Source organism: Crassostrea angulata, chromosome 7 (assembly GCF_025612915.1).
Source record: "Crassostrea angulata isolate pt1a10 chromosome 7, ASM2561291v2, whole genome shotgun sequence".
NCBI lineage: Eukaryota > Metazoa > Mollusca > Bivalvia > Ostreida > Ostreidae > Magallana > Magallana angulata.
In genome coordinates this window covers 24,888,353-24,903,794 of record NC_069117.1, presented here as the reverse complement: position 1 = coordinate 24,903,794, position 15,442 = coordinate 24,888,353, and the positions used below count along the sequence as shown (strand labels likewise).

The 15,442-nt window shown below is 33.0% G+C and overlaps 2 protein-coding genes across 6 annotated transcripts; one reads left to right on the top strand and one right to left on the bottom strand.

The window, feature by feature from the left end:
* Positions 1-122: 122 nt before the first annotated feature.
* LOC128191912 (leucine-rich repeat transmembrane neuronal protein 3-like) lies at positions 123-1,727 on the bottom strand. Its single transcript, XM_052864283.1, has 3 exons — positions 1,580-1,727; positions 536-1,479; positions 123-451 (listed from the first exon to the last, which is right to left on the bottom strand). Exons 2-3 carry the CDS (start codon positions 1,462-1,464, stop codon positions 154-156), a joined length of 1,227 nt encoding a protein of 408 aa, XP_052720243.1. The 5' UTR covers positions 1,465-1,479; positions 1,580-1,727; the 3' UTR covers positions 123-153.
* A 4,977-nt stretch (positions 1,728-6,704) lies between these two features.
* LOC128191911 (intraflagellar transport protein 46 homolog) lies at positions 6,705-15,287 on the top strand. 5 transcript variants are annotated; one of them, XM_052864279.1, is made up of 13 exons: positions 6,705-6,817; positions 6,986-7,091; positions 8,691-8,717; positions 9,176-9,208; positions 11,316-11,422; positions 11,863-12,041; positions 12,199-12,273; positions 12,439-12,532; positions 13,609-13,856; positions 14,290-14,356; positions 14,465-14,525; positions 14,793-14,896; positions 15,017-15,287. In XM_052864279.1, exons 1-13 carry the CDS (start codon positions 6,785-6,787, stop codon positions 15,119-15,121), a joined length of 1,239 nt encoding a protein of 412 aa, XP_052720239.1. In that variant the 5' UTR covers positions 6,705-6,784; the 3' UTR covers positions 15,122-15,287. The 5 variants fall into 5 exon arrangements, with proteins under 5 accessions (XP_052720239.1, XP_052720238.1, XP_052720240.1 ...); XM_052864278.1 differs by lacking the exon at positions 12,439-12,532 and adding an exon at positions 12,586-12,679 and having other exon boundaries at positions 6,706-6,817; XM_052864280.1 differs by lacking the exons at positions 8,691-8,717; positions 12,439-12,532 and adding an exon at positions 12,586-12,679 and having other exon boundaries at positions 6,706-6,817.
* The last annotated feature ends 155 nt before the right edge of the window (positions 15,288-15,442 follow it).

The following is a 15,442-nucleotide window of genomic DNA, read 5'->3' as shown; positions in this document are numbered from 1 at the left end:
TTCAGTTAATATACATACCGTATCTCTCTCTCTCTCTCTCTCTCTCTCTCTCTCTCTCTCTCTCTCTCTCTCTCTCAGATCCAGAGAGAATACGACTTTTAGGGAAAAAATAATTCGACAAATTATTGGACCAGTTATTCATTTAATGCAAAATCAAGCATATATTTCAACTTCTTTAACAAGTGTTTTCTCGTCGGAAATCGACACACGAGGTTCATCCTGATAATCGTCTGTTGTGTAAACAGCGACGTAGTGACCATCGGGATCCTTAAGACATGGAAAACAATGACGTTTTTTGTAAACTATAGTTGTTCCGAGTGCCATAAGAACCATGATGGTTAGAATAAGTAAAACGATTGTAAGAATTCCTAATGGTGACGTCAGGCAAATGAGGTCGTCTGCTTCTAACGATAAAATGTTCCTCCCACGATATCGAGATGGAAAAGTACAACTGCAATAGAAATGCCATTTTCAAACAAAAAGAAGACTTTGCATATATCAAGGAAAAATCGCTTACAGTGTTTTATGAACTTACATTAAGGAGCTATTCTGGAAAAACTGTTTCCACTTCGTATTATCTAGGACCCATTTCATGTTGCAGTCACATCGCCATGGATTGCCGTTCAGACTTACGCTTTGTAAGTCGTCAGGGAATGAATTTGGCGCGAAATATCTCAGTTTGTTGTGGTCTAATTCAAGGTTTCTTAGTTTAACCAGGTGGGTAAGTGTATCCCCTTTCAGTCTATCGATGTTGTTGAAATTCAAATAAAGAGTCTGTAGCGACATGAACGTAAGTTGTCCTAACGTCCTGATTTTGTTGTGATCCAAGTGGAGCTCTTCTAGTTCGCCTAACGTGTTGAAAGATTCCCCAGAAAGGTTTTCTATGTTATTATATTGCAGATGCAACTTTTTCAACCTCACAAGATTTGAAAGGGCCATTTCTTCTAACGTAGAAATTCCACAATACGACAAGTCCAGTTCCTCAAGTTTCAGATATCCAAACTGAGTAAATGTCATTCTTGATACGAAACCCAGCGGATTGCCACGAAAACTGAGCCATTTTAAGGAATGAAACTCGCTTAATTCAAACCGGTATCTTTGAATGATTAACTTAGATCCTTTCAATAAATTAAACGACAAGTCTAACTTCACAAGGTTTTTCATATCTGTGAAAGCATTATGCTGTATATTTTGTATGATATTGTTGGACAGATTCAGGTGGGTAATAAAAGTCGTGTTAAGTATCCCAATTTTTTCCAATGCATTGTGAGATACATCTAGAATAGTGACGTCAGCAGGTACGGTGGAGGGATATGACGTTAGGTTACTAAATGAACAGTTAAACACCTCCGGTCTTAAATCTGATTTTTGACATCCATGTAATGTCCATACTATATCAACACATGCCAGAAACACAAACCATTTCCGAACCTGGACGCCGCGAAAGGAAGATGACGACTTCATGGGGATAAATGACCTCTGAAAAAATAGAAGTTTTTACCCAATAACATTTTGTATATACAATGTTTTATACGATTGGGTTATGCTATACATAGAAAACAATTAAACTTAAACTTACTTGCTGTATGGTCTCAGTAACAACGTAAAAGAAACCCGGAGACAGCGATGGGTTCGTGGCTTCTCGCGTTTGTTACTCATCTTCAACAATGGAGTTTGTACTCTGATAATTTGATAAACGGTCTTCATTCAGCGCTATCAGAAGCCTGGATAATCTCTCTCATACTAAGTCCTAACTCGCAAATAATATTGTTTGTTTGTGTGCTGTATTGTGATAAGCATTATCACTGTGTTTGTAATATGACATGTAAGATAGTATACAGGTGGGTTTTTTTATATATCTTTAACATTCTTTTGATACATACGTACGATTACATAAACATCTCAGAGTTTTCCATAAAAGTATATATACAACAGCAAGAAATAAAAACCGAACAAAATCTACGTCGCTTTTATTTACTAATTATTACAGAGGCGTCGGAATCGGGGGGAGGGGGCTTAGCTCCCCCCACCTCTTTGCAAAGTTAGACCTAACCATTAGGCACATAGCATCATAGAGGGTTCCCCCCCCCCACCCCCCACACACACACTTTTTCTCGCTGCAAAGATAATTGTTCCTAAATTATTACCATGAAAAGATGGAAGTAATGAGAAGTTGGAGTCATATGTATACTAGTAGCCCCCCCCCCCCCCCTCCCCTCCCAACGGATTGGGAATTTCATGATTTGTGGGGGGAAAAAATTGGTAGGTAAGAATGTAAGAATTTTTTTTTGAACAATAGGTATACTCAATTTCAATGAAATCTTGATATCTACAATAATATGGCCTATACCTTTTCTCATACAGATAAAAGGTCATGCGTGTAGGATTTTATTTTGCCATTTCGATATAATAGAAATAGTATGCTTTTTAAAACCTCGAGTGTGGTTGTAAAGATCCCTTCTTTGAATTCGATGACAACACTTTGAAATTCTATTTATGCTACTATTCCTGTCAGCTTCGACTTCTAATGGATGTGTTTATGGTCTCGTTCAACGGCGATAGTTTCTTGTCCAATGTTGGCGTAATAAATAATCTTTGATAATATCTTGAGAAAACAATGTCGTAAAATAGAAGTGTTGAAGCGCAGTATGGTCATAAATTGGACAATCTACACAACATAATGCATGTACATACACTGTGGCTTTATATCATGTCATGTTGTAAATATTGAATTCACCGGGTGGCTGTAAGGACAAAATTTACAATATGACAAGTTGTCATGTAAAATATGTCATTACTGCGCCTCGGTTTATTCAAAATTTACAACATGACAATTCCGTTACTATAAAGCTGCTACCAACTAGACTGTTGCTCGGCACCTTTCGCCTACCTCATTCTCTCATTCCAGGAAAAAACTTGTAATCCATACATAACCCAATGTCTTAAAAACGGTAATAATACAGATTATCATACTTTCATGTTAAATACTGAAATTTTATTGGTTAAGACACAGTTGATAATCCGTTTTTTTTATACTTTCATGTTAAATACTGAAATCTGATTGGTTAAGACGCAGCTCATAATCCGTTCTATTACCCTCAGCGTTAGCAACACACTTAGCAACGGGTAACATTATATAAATAGTGCCTGTTTGGGAGGGTAACAGTTGAAATTGACACCCCGAGAAAACCATTGTCAACCGACGCGAAGCCTCGGGCAATAGATCATACTGAGCTGTTCCCTGCACCAAGGGAAAAATATTCTGGTCTATTGACTGCTCAAGCATTAAATAATTGTATAATATTGCAGATGCAACTTCGTCAACTTCACAAGATTTGTAAGGGCCATTTCTTCTAACGCAGTAATTCCACAATACGACAAGTCCAGTTCCTCGAGTTTCATATATCCAAACTGAGTAAATGTCATTCTTGATACGTAGCCCAGCGGATTGCCACGAAAACTGAGCCATTTTAAGGAATGAAACTCGCTTAATTTGAATGATTCCACAAATTAAACGACAATCTAACTTCACAAGGTTCTTCATATCTGTGAAAGCATTATGCTGTACATTTTGTATGATATTGTTGGACAGATTCAGATGGGTAATAAAAGTCGTGTTGAGTATCCCAATTAATAGAATCATTCATTATTACGAGTGTGGGATAGTGAAATTCCACCTCGGGGACAAGATGCACTGTCTAGGACGAGGCTTTGCCGAGTCCTAGACCGTGAATCTTGGCCCCGAGGTGGAATTTCACTATCCCACACGAGTATATAATGAATGATTATTTTTCTCGCATTATATTAGCTTAAAAAATGATGTGTGACAACTTTCTGTTATGACGTTCAAAAGATTACTTTCGGTTTATCCCTCCGCGTGCTTCAAATAGTGCAAGTTAAATGAAAGCATACGACAGTTTTTTCAATTAAAATATGAAAAATTGTAATTGATTATGCAACACAATTACTTAATGGATAATCTCAATGCACTATTTTGCATTTCCATACAGCAGACAACGTTTGTTTACGTTTTAAAACAGCGTAGTAATACACAGTGTAAGACAGAAAAATCTCACACTGCTGTCTCACACCAGACAAACCGATCTCACACTGGTGATAATGCGAGAAACATCTGGAATAGTGACGTCAGGAGGAACATTGGAAGGAAATGACGTTAGGTTACTAAATGAACAGTTAAACACCTCCGGTCTTAAATCTGATTTTTTTACATTCTCGTAGTGTCCATACTATTTCACAAGCTATCAGAAATACAAAGAATTTCTGAATCTGACTTGTGCTTAAAAACGACTTCATGAACCCTGAAATTAAAGAACTGTTTGGTATCAACATGAATGTTTAGAATATTTCTCAAACCTGCCCTTTAGGGTGCACGCATTTAAAGTAGGTAGGGAGAGCAGACCCATCTTTATAAAACCCTGATAGATCTTGACAAGTGAAGAAGTAAGAAGGTCATAATTAATGCCAAAATCCTCTCTTACCTACATCATAGTGGTGGGGTTCATTTCACTTTTAGATCCCAATTAAATAATCCTTTATTAGAAAAAATTCGCTTATAGAGCAGCTTGTTTCAAAAGGTTTTTTTTAATTATATATATCAAAATATGATCACTAACAAAAGGTTCATGCCATAAAAGCGCATGGTAGACATTAAAAAACATCAAACTTACTTTTTTTATGTTTCGGTAATAACGTTCAAAGGACTAGTGAAAGCAGTGCTGGAGTTTGTTATTTATCCTCCACAATGATGTTTAGATTTAATTTGATAAACGTCAGTGATACAGTGCTATCAACAAATCGGATTATCTCATGCTAAGTCGCAAATAATATTTTTTGTTTTTGTATGCTGATTAGAATTATCACTGTGTTTATAGTGTGAAACTTTGGACCTCTAATACTCATTATATTGACCCCAATGTTATAAATTCGGTTACAACAAAAACTGAAGACTGAATATACTGCATATGAAATCGCCTCCTATTTTCACTACTAATTATGGCAACGCTTACTAAACTTCAATTCAAATTCGCACAAAATTCGACGAAAACACTTAAATCAAGGAATAAAGTCGTGTCAATTCAGAAGGTTAACTAGACTAAATTTGAAAAACAGATTTTTCATAAAAATGAAGTTGGAGAACTGTTCTACAAAGGAAAATTAATTTTGTTTTATTTATTTATTTAATTTTGCGAATTTAGAACTGGTAACCACTGTCATCCAGTAATTTTTACCAGATGAAATAACGTTTATAAAAACGATGGTAGACCGAGTTTTTTTTAAAGATATTTAAAAATAATCAAATTCAAGGTGATGCTTGCAATTTGTATGTATCATTCTTGTAAGGAGGCATTGAACATTTAAGTAAATTCAAATATTTTGTAGCTACTATAGGCGCTCCCCGGCTAATTTTGTAAATGACGAACGATACATGTATCTATATATGTCTACCCTCAATACAGCTGCTCTATAGTATCAGAGACATAAATAGCATTGTTATTTATGTCTCTGATAGTATAGAGGGTATACTGCATGTATAAATAGATATCATTCGTTATTTACAAAATGAGCTGGAAATCGCTTATGGAAGCTACATACATAGCCGAAAATATGATTTTAAAAAAATTATAAAGACACATTGTCGATGAAAAAGCATCAATTAAGTCACAGGGGCATCGTATCCGCTCTACACTCTATGACATATATATAATAATACCGAGCGCAGCGAGAGGCGGGCGAAGCCCGCCTCGCGAAGCGAGGATTAATGGTAACACGTATATATAAAAAAATCATTGAAAAATGAAAGTTGAATCAGGGGTACTAAGGCCAAAAAAAAATTCTTCCAGCCATGGGCGCCGCCATATTGGCAGCCATTTTGTTTTTAAAAAGTTAGTTCGACCATTGATTGATAAGTACTTATCGATGTTTGTTGCCCCTAAACTCGATTAAATATGTTCAAGTGTTTCAATAGAAGGTAATTTGAATTAAAAGAAATTAAAAATGAAACCAGATAATTTTCAATAGTGCTTTAATCAAGAAACACGACGTGTTCTATGTATGTCTTATCAAATTATCAGATGGAAAATAAAAACATTAAGGTCAAGAAACTGATCTTTTAGATACCGAATAAAGTATTTAATTTTTTTACAGCGGCATTCATATGAATTAAATTGATAAACAATGAAAGAAGAAATAAAAAATAGTTCGGAATAACGTTACACTCTTCGGCTATTTCCGAAGACAAAACTTGAACGTTTTACGTCTGAAATATGACGTCACAATATAGACTGAGCACGCGACGTTTAGTTAAACTTTGGCTAATCATTTGAGTAGGCAACCAGGCGGATCCTACTGTGTGCGTTTCAAATAAATTTTATTCTACAAAAATCAAACTGCGCTGTGTTAAATCTGCGCTCGGTCCAACGGTCACACCGTTTACATATTACAGTATTATTATATATATGTCGTAGAGTGTAGAGCGGATACGATGCCCCTGTGATTAAGTAAAGAGTGATTAATGACAAGATATTTTTTGTTCAAAAGAATCGAAAATAGTTGACTGCAAAGAAGTATTTGAAATCGAAGAAAAGGTGATTAAAATCATTATATACAAAGCAATTCATTCACCTTAGGCCTAAGACCATGTATTCAATTCGGTGACTTGGTGACATGAAAGAATGTCAAATAAAGTCAATTTAGATCGGGATCGGGATCGATCGAGGTTTGCATGGAATTGTGGGTAGCATTCCTGAAATGAATCAAAAATCAAATGGAGTCTCCTGATAGCGAAGACGAAAGAAATGTAAGTTTATTATTTAAAAGGGGATAATCAATTTAATACCAAAAACAAATAAAATTGCTTGCATTATATATTTTACAAACAAAAGACGATGGCGTCCTTCTTAATGCTAAACTCTTAAAAAACGTTGGTATCCAATGTCAACAATAGTTATACGAACTTTTAATTCAGAGAGGAATTTTGAACGTACAAAACCAACCTTACGACGAAGCTCTAGAGATTCCAGACGGCGAGGAAGTTGCAAGTGAATATTCACCCACTCCTCGAGTCCATCCAGGTAAATATTTTATTTTCGTATGTTACAACTTTTTATCCTGTCATTATATTATTTAAGATGAGTTTTTTCAGATTTATGATCACCATAATGATCATAAGCGATTACACACAAAATAAGCCACAAGTGTATTCAGGTCAATGTATATGCTCTATATTGTGTTCATGGAATTTTTTATCTTTGAATCTGATAAGTTCAGATATCTTAAGTGTCAATATATGTCATTTCTCTGATAACAAGTGTTCAGAATTTGCTCGAAATAGTTTTTTAACACAAATCTTCAAAGCCACGTTGGTTTACGTGACTTTTTGATAGGCCTAATTTGAATCAATTATTCATAGATAAAAGTACTATTAATTAATTAAGCTATTGGTCTATATATTTTCTCAAATTTTCTCATTCCCAATCATGTTTGGGAGTAAAGGAAAAACAAAGTCTAGGATCACAAAGCTTATCATTCATGCACATTTTCATTCACTGAATCATACATTTATAATCAAGAACTGGCATCATTTCAACTGCTATCCTTTGTGTTATTGTATGTAATCATTTTATGACTGTACTGAGTATGTTACAGTGTGTGTTTACAAATATTAGACCACAAGGGCAATGTTCATTCAAAAAAAGATAATTTTTATTAAAATCTACCAAAATTTTCATGTTGTGCTTTAAAGCTATACACGCTATAATTTGCGTCAAATTTTGAATAAAGGGGAAAATGTATGTGTTTGATTACTACTAAAAGTTACCTTTATGCTGTTAATTATAATGCTCAATTCGATCAAGTAACAAATATATCAAATATTAAACAATAAAAAATATTTATTTTCCTGCCAGGAAAGTAATGCCTCCTCGTGAATATCAATCTATCACGTGATATCGACAGCTAAATTTAGCCTATCATACCAAAACTGGTGAAGGGTCAACATCTTCATAATTGTGATAGTTTCACAAAGGAAAGGATATTTTCAGTCAATGATAAATTTGTCCGATATACGAGTACAAACAAAAGAAAAAAATACAAGCCTGTGAGTAGATATGAATACTTCCTTTAAAAAAAATGACGTAGACCTGTGTTTTTCCCCTATGTGCTATTTATAGATCCTATAAGCGTTAATGCAGAAGTAAGGGTATCGTGAATGACAAACGTATTTTACTCATTATACATGTATGTATTTCAAATTAACAACTGTTAAGCATATTAAAAATCAAGTTGGATATTTAATTAGGCAAACAATAACGACCACCTAGTTCTCCGCGGACATGCGCAATGAGGTCGGTTTGCTCTTCCTTCATCAATATTCATGAAAAGGTATATTTTCCTGGCAGGAAAATAAACAATTGAAAATCTATATCTTTGTAACGAGATGGAATTCACCATTGTAATTTAAAGATTAAGGATAACTTTTATAACTAGACAAACACATGCGTTTTCACTGTCATTCAAAATTGAAATAAATTATAGCGTGTATAGCTTTAATTATGAAAGCTATAAGATTTATCAAGTTCATTATACTGCTGTTGCTTTCATAATCAACCATGATATTGCATTCATAAAAAATCACATCTTTATATTTTCTTCTTCCATCTCATGTTACCCAGGACTCTCTCGCCAAAAGCGACCACCAGGTAATATTTGCAGAGAAATTCTGATGTATTAATAGAATCAAAAGGGGAAAGTGATTTTTTTTTTTTTCAAAATTTTTTGACATTTCATTCACTTTACATCAGAGTTTTGTTGCTTCGTGTAGAATAGTGTTTTCCATCAATAATCACTGTGGTATCACACTTTGAGACTTTTCATTTTCATATTGGCAAAATCATATCTTGGTAATCTAAAATATTTTTTAATAATGTATTCATTGTATTACCTGTATGGTTAATAAGTCAGGTAATTTTAGAGAAGATTTATGTCATTCACCCTATTTTGCATGATTTTCGCCTCGCCTCTTTACAAATAATTTAACGTATAACTGTATAATCTCGGAATGATTGTGACAACCTCCCAAGATATTAAAATTCTTGTACTTAGACATTGTTTGTAGATGTATGCATGAATAATTGTGTCTTATCTGCATTATGTGTAGTGCCTCCTGGTTCCCCAACTCACAGTTTTGATGGTAAATCTTTTTATTTGTGACAGATATAATGTTTATGGTACTATTTACATGTACATACAATGTAATAATAAATGTAAAAACATATATACTATCATATATATGAAAATAACATATCAGTAATTTATGCTGTACTAAAAAGTAATTAAACCAGACTTCCTGTAGATACTGTTATTATTTATCGTAACAATTACATTCTATTTATATATAAACTCTCTGGTTGATACGGGTTACTATAAATGTGTATATCTTTTTCTATAGCCATAATTGAATAACATAGATGCATTTTTCATTCTCCATTAAACGAAGAAATCTGATGTGGGAATATTTGTTTGAATTTGCTGATGCTCTTGTTTTATATAACACAGCTATAAAGAATTAAAATACTTTTGTAATTCAATCAAACAAAGCAAAATTACATTCCTATTTCAAGGGTGTCAAAAAAAATTTGTGTTACATTTCATGTACATGTAAACATATTTATCATAAGGACTTGATATTCATTGCAAAACTCTATGCTGTGTATTACCTGGTACTTTCTTTCTTCAGCGACAGACAACCAGTTAAAAATACCCTAATAAAAACTAAGTTCCACACATTAGTTTGGCCTTTCTGTAAAATTCAAATTTTTTTTCACAAAAAATTCATAAAAATTTTGAAGTACTGGTAAATTGTAAAGAACAAAAAATTTAGCATATATCACAATGAATACATACATTTCTTATTCAATGTAATGCAGTTATGTCTGTGCAACTAAATGGCCAGACTAAGTCAACCAGATTATGAAGTTTGCAATCGTCGCCCAACTAATTACATACTCATATCTCTATTTCAAAATTAGTAATTGTTGACAAAAATGAAAGTGTAGATATTTGAGAAAATTCTGCTCCCAGGATTACATTTTCAACAAAAATTGGATTGAGGAAGCTATTTCTTGAATGAAATCATAGTAACATTTATCATTAAAATGATTGATTCTAAAGGAGAAAAAACATAACAGTACATGTATCATTTAGCTATTGCATAGTTTGATGCTTCCGAACTTCAAATCTTGCATGTATATGATAAAACGAAAGTTAAAGAACCTTGAAAACCCTTATGAATGCATATTTCTGCAATATGACAATATAGGTATAGAAGTGCATGAATATATTCTCCTATCACTTCAAAAGATTTACTTTAAGTTATGAAATATGAATAAACTGTATTTATCTTATAGATTTTTGTGATACAGTTTTATGTACCGGTACATCATATTAACATGAACCTCTTTATTCATAGTTGAAATTTTTGAAACGGTCATTAAAATTTTGGCCTTTACATTATTTTTGCTTATCTGAATCTTTCTTTATGAGAGCAATTATACAGAAAACTATCTAGACACTTGATAGATGTAGAAACTTTTTGTGTTTGGTCATGCTTTTGCTTTTGGGATATTATATTGCATATACTTTTTTACTGTGTTATTCACATTTAAATTGAAATGAGATAAAACAATGTGATAATAGAGACTGGTCTTTAAATGGAGAATAAAAAATATCAGTAAACATATATATATACATGTATATATTTATTTACTTGAAAGAAGACATATGATAAATGATAGAAAATTTTATTCGAATTATATTTAATACCTCGTAATAAACAGTATCATATATTATGTGGAAAGATGTATAAAATTCTTCATCTTTTTATGAAGGGTACGTTAAAAAAAATCAATTTTAATATTATCACAAATTATTGTTATTATAAGTTGATGACAGTTTGAATGAACTTCATTGTTTTAAATAAAAATTATATACTAGTATTTGCTGCGATACCTTCATTTTGGGAAATCTTGATGTTTAGATAATGTACAGTATTTACTTTAATTCTGCACTTGAAAAGCCTGCCTTTTTTTGTCACATGTTAACTAACAGTGGTTAACCAAAAATGGTTTAAGGGGAACATTCATATTTCAAAATCATCACATTTAACTCTATGGAGTTTTGATTCTTGATTTTTGTTACATCAATTATTTTAAAGATTGAAATACATGCAAAACTTATTTTCAAAAATGAGACATTAGATTTTATGAAATCATTATTTGTGAGTTTTTGGCTCTTTGCAGCATCTGAGCCTTCTGCACCAAGAGGACAGAGTAGAGGAGATACACCCCCAGAAACAACCATGTCTGATGAAAATGATGATGAATTCGAGGATAATATGAATCAAATGGTACATGCATTGTATTTCACATGCTTCAGTAAACCAAAGAATTCTACTATTCTGCTATAATATTTTTTTCTCCCTAATGCCTTTCTTATGACTGTTTTTTCAGAGGGGTAGGCTACATTAATGATAATTGCAGCTGCATGGATTCTTACAACTAATGAAATTTGATTACGTCAAAAATATGATGATATGATAAAGCCATTAAACTATTCAGATATTTGATTTATTTGAAATGGTTTAATAGAAAGGAATTGTCTTGTTTGCATTTTTATGAAGCTATTCATTACCATACTAAGTTGGCAATGTTGTTACATGTATTGCATAATTTGATTGCGTTTGAAATACTTGTGTGTTTTAATATAAAATGAAGCAGAGTGAGATGTTTTACTGGGAAAAAATACAGATAACTATCATCTTGAACAATTCCTGTTTACCACATCTAGCCTCACCAGGGTGAACTGAAACCCATGCAACAGTCACAGGCCCCTAAACCTCAGCCCAGACAGCAACAGCAGTTTGAGAATGATGAAGATGATGATGATGATGATGACTCCGGGTCAGATACAGATGATGACGATGATGATGATGATGACGATGATGATGATCATGTTCCAGTGGAAGGGTATTAACTACTATAAAGAATAAATATACACTATTTTAATCAAAATCATATCATACTACACATATAATGGACATAAATTCAAAAAATCTTATTGACTTGATCAGGCAAGTGTTCACTTTTAAATGGTTGCTTTTAATTTTATTTTGATTTATTTCAGAGCATATGACCCTGGGGATTACGAAAATCTTCCTGTTACTCCTGAAATAAAGGAACTGTTTCAATACATTACAAGGTATTCTTTTTTTAATTAGTACAGGTTGTATACTCATGTAATAGAATATTTTATTTTCCCATATTTGTTATGAAATTCACCTTTAAAAACAAGTGTTAGAACTTTCATTAGTCAGAAAGAAAAGTTCTGAAGTGAGTGCGATGGTATGGTATGGTTTCTTTTCAGGTATACACCACAGACTATAGAGCTAGAATACAAACTTAAACCATTTATTCCTGATTACATTCCTGCTGTGGGTGACATTGATGCGTTCATCAAGGTCAGTAAATGACTGGGTTTGACAAGTGTAGGCTTACTGTGTTATCATTGTAGATACACTCCTCAGACAATTGAACTAGATCACAGCCTCCTACCGTTTATCCCTGACCTTATCCCTGCTGTTGGAGACATTGATGCCTTCCTGAAGGTCAGTTTGTCTGGGTTCGTTGTAGAGCCAGGAAACAGTGAAGATGGCTAAACCATTATGGCTATACATCTACTGTCTGTTGGATTGTTTACTTACCTATACCCATCTCTTTCATAGATATTTCATGATTTCCTCAATACAACACTTTTAGCAATATTTTTCAGAATCACTGCAATATCTTTTTCTCTTTTCAATTATTATATATTTATACTGATACTAATATTTGTAGAATTCTTGAGCTCTTTTAGCATCACTGAACTAAATTTTCTCTTTATCTCTAACTGAAATTCCAATCCCTTATCATGTCCATTGTTGTCAGTTTTCGATTGCACTAGGAATATTGTACCAAATTCTCTCTTTGAGAGTTTACTGTCTTTTAACTAGCTGCCACAAAACTGTTGTCAGTTAACTTGATGTGTACACATTCAGATATCTTTCAGTGCACATCTTGTTTCGTGTAGTCTCATATCTTTTTCAAATATTTGAAATGATGACTTATATTTTACCCCATCTCTTCAATAATATGGCAAGGACTTTTAATGAGACTTTTTAAATGTAAAACTTTCATATATTTGTCTATTTATACTCATATTTATTTGATTTTTTTTTTACATGTATCACATAGTGTCTTTACTTGGTATTACATGTAAATTCTAGCTAGTACTTGTTTAATGTTCAGTCGTGTTATAAGTTTTAAATATGTCAATACGTTATTCATTATATGAAGTAATTATTCAATAAAAAGATAATATCTACAAGAAGATAAAACACATTTTGTTATATACCCGTATACATGTACATGTATGGTGTGTAGACTGATAAAGAAAATTATTCAGTTCACTCAGATTCAGCATATAAAATGAAATCATGAAAAATTGCAATGTCAGTATCCCTTTTGTTGTATAAAGTTTGGTAATTTTGCTGTGTAGATAACTCGCCCAGACAACAGACCCGACACCCTAGGACTGACAGTGCTAGATGAGCCCTGTGCCAAGCAGTCTGACCCCACTGTCCTTGACCTTCAGCTCAGGGCCATATCAAAGCAGACCACGGACAAAAAGGTGGTGGTCAAGAGCATAGATACAGCAGAGAAGAACCCGAAACAGATAGAGAGCTGGATAGACAGCATCAAGGAACTTCACAGGACCCAGCCCCCTCCCAACGTTCATTATTCCAAGTAGGTCAGATTAAATCAGTTACTGGAATTATTTGTTTCCATTTTTTGCTGAGTTAAATATTTCATATACACTTTAATAAACATGGGTAGTGGGTATTCCTTAATGTTGTTTGTATTGTGAAGTTGAAATTTCCAAACTATTTTGGTAAGTGTTATTTCCACAATATAGAAATGTATATTTGATAGCTGATACCTAAGATAGGCCATATGTTGGTGTATACTTAAGCGAATACTTTTCAGTGTATTTCTCGTAAATTGTGGTACCCCAGAAATATCAACATTAACAGTATAAGCTGCAATATTCTTTGTTAAAATGCTTTCAATTACCATGCACTAGATTTTGCAATTGTTTGGCGATACTATTTTCAATTTTAAATGTTTTATGATAGACAAAATATGCATGCTTTAATTAGTATGGGTTGACTTATTTCAGAAACATGCCAGACATAGATACTTTAATGCAAGAATGGCCACCTGAATTTGAAGAATTACTGAAAGAGGTAGACAATTAACAATCTTGATTAAAAAAGTAGATTTTTTTTTCAAAGTGCTTTTATATTAAAATATCTTTATCATTTTACTCATTGTACATGTGTTATCTGTATCAGGTTGGACTTCCTACAGCTGAGCTGGACTGTGATTTGCCTCAGTATGTGGAACTTGTTTGTTGTAAGTACAAGAGTGTCTCTTCTAAGTAACATAACTAACATTAACTATATTTTCACTTGATTTTCACCTATTGTTGTTATTTGTCATACCGCATGATGATATAAATTAAGTACCATTATTTCAATGATGCCTAGATTCCTTAAGATAAGTCAATATCAAATCTCTAACAGAGAGGAGACCTTTATCCTTTATCATTGAAGCAATAAAAGACAAGATAGCTTCTCATCAAGATACTCTTCTCATCAACATTTTTGAATTACTTTTCAGCAATACTTGATATACCTGTTTATAAGGGATCACCTCATCACAATGAAAAGATCCAAGCTCTTCATGTTTTGTTTACACTGTATTCAGAATTCAAGAATTCTCAGGTAAGATAAGGCTTAATCGTTTACTCATGAATATTGTTATAACAAAAAATCTAAACCTGTGAAGATCTCTGTTTCAGAGCAAATGACGAGTATTAAAATGTGTATTTCTGTCTTTCTCAGCATTTCCGGGCCCTTGCTCAAGACAACCAGTTGGATAATGCCCTGAAAGGAGGTGGCCCGGAGGATGCTCCGGACGACAAGGAAGAGGAAAGACTGATCTTGTAAACGTTCATGTTAAGTGATGTCCAGCTGTCATTATTGTACATATCTGTGATTTGGGGTTGACTGTTCATGCATATCTATGTATTTATAAAAGAGAATCATGATAATGGAATACCATTGTTGTTAACTGTGCAAGTTAAGGATTCAATAAATCTTTGATCTGATCGTACTTACGGACTTGGTGTTGTTTTCTCAATTCATCAGTTGTACTTTAAAGTTCACAACTGGAAAAAACTCTAAGGTATTGAAAAGGATGAATTATTAAAATTAAACACTTCTAATAGATGACTTGAAATTTCATGATAATAAATTCATAGGTAAACA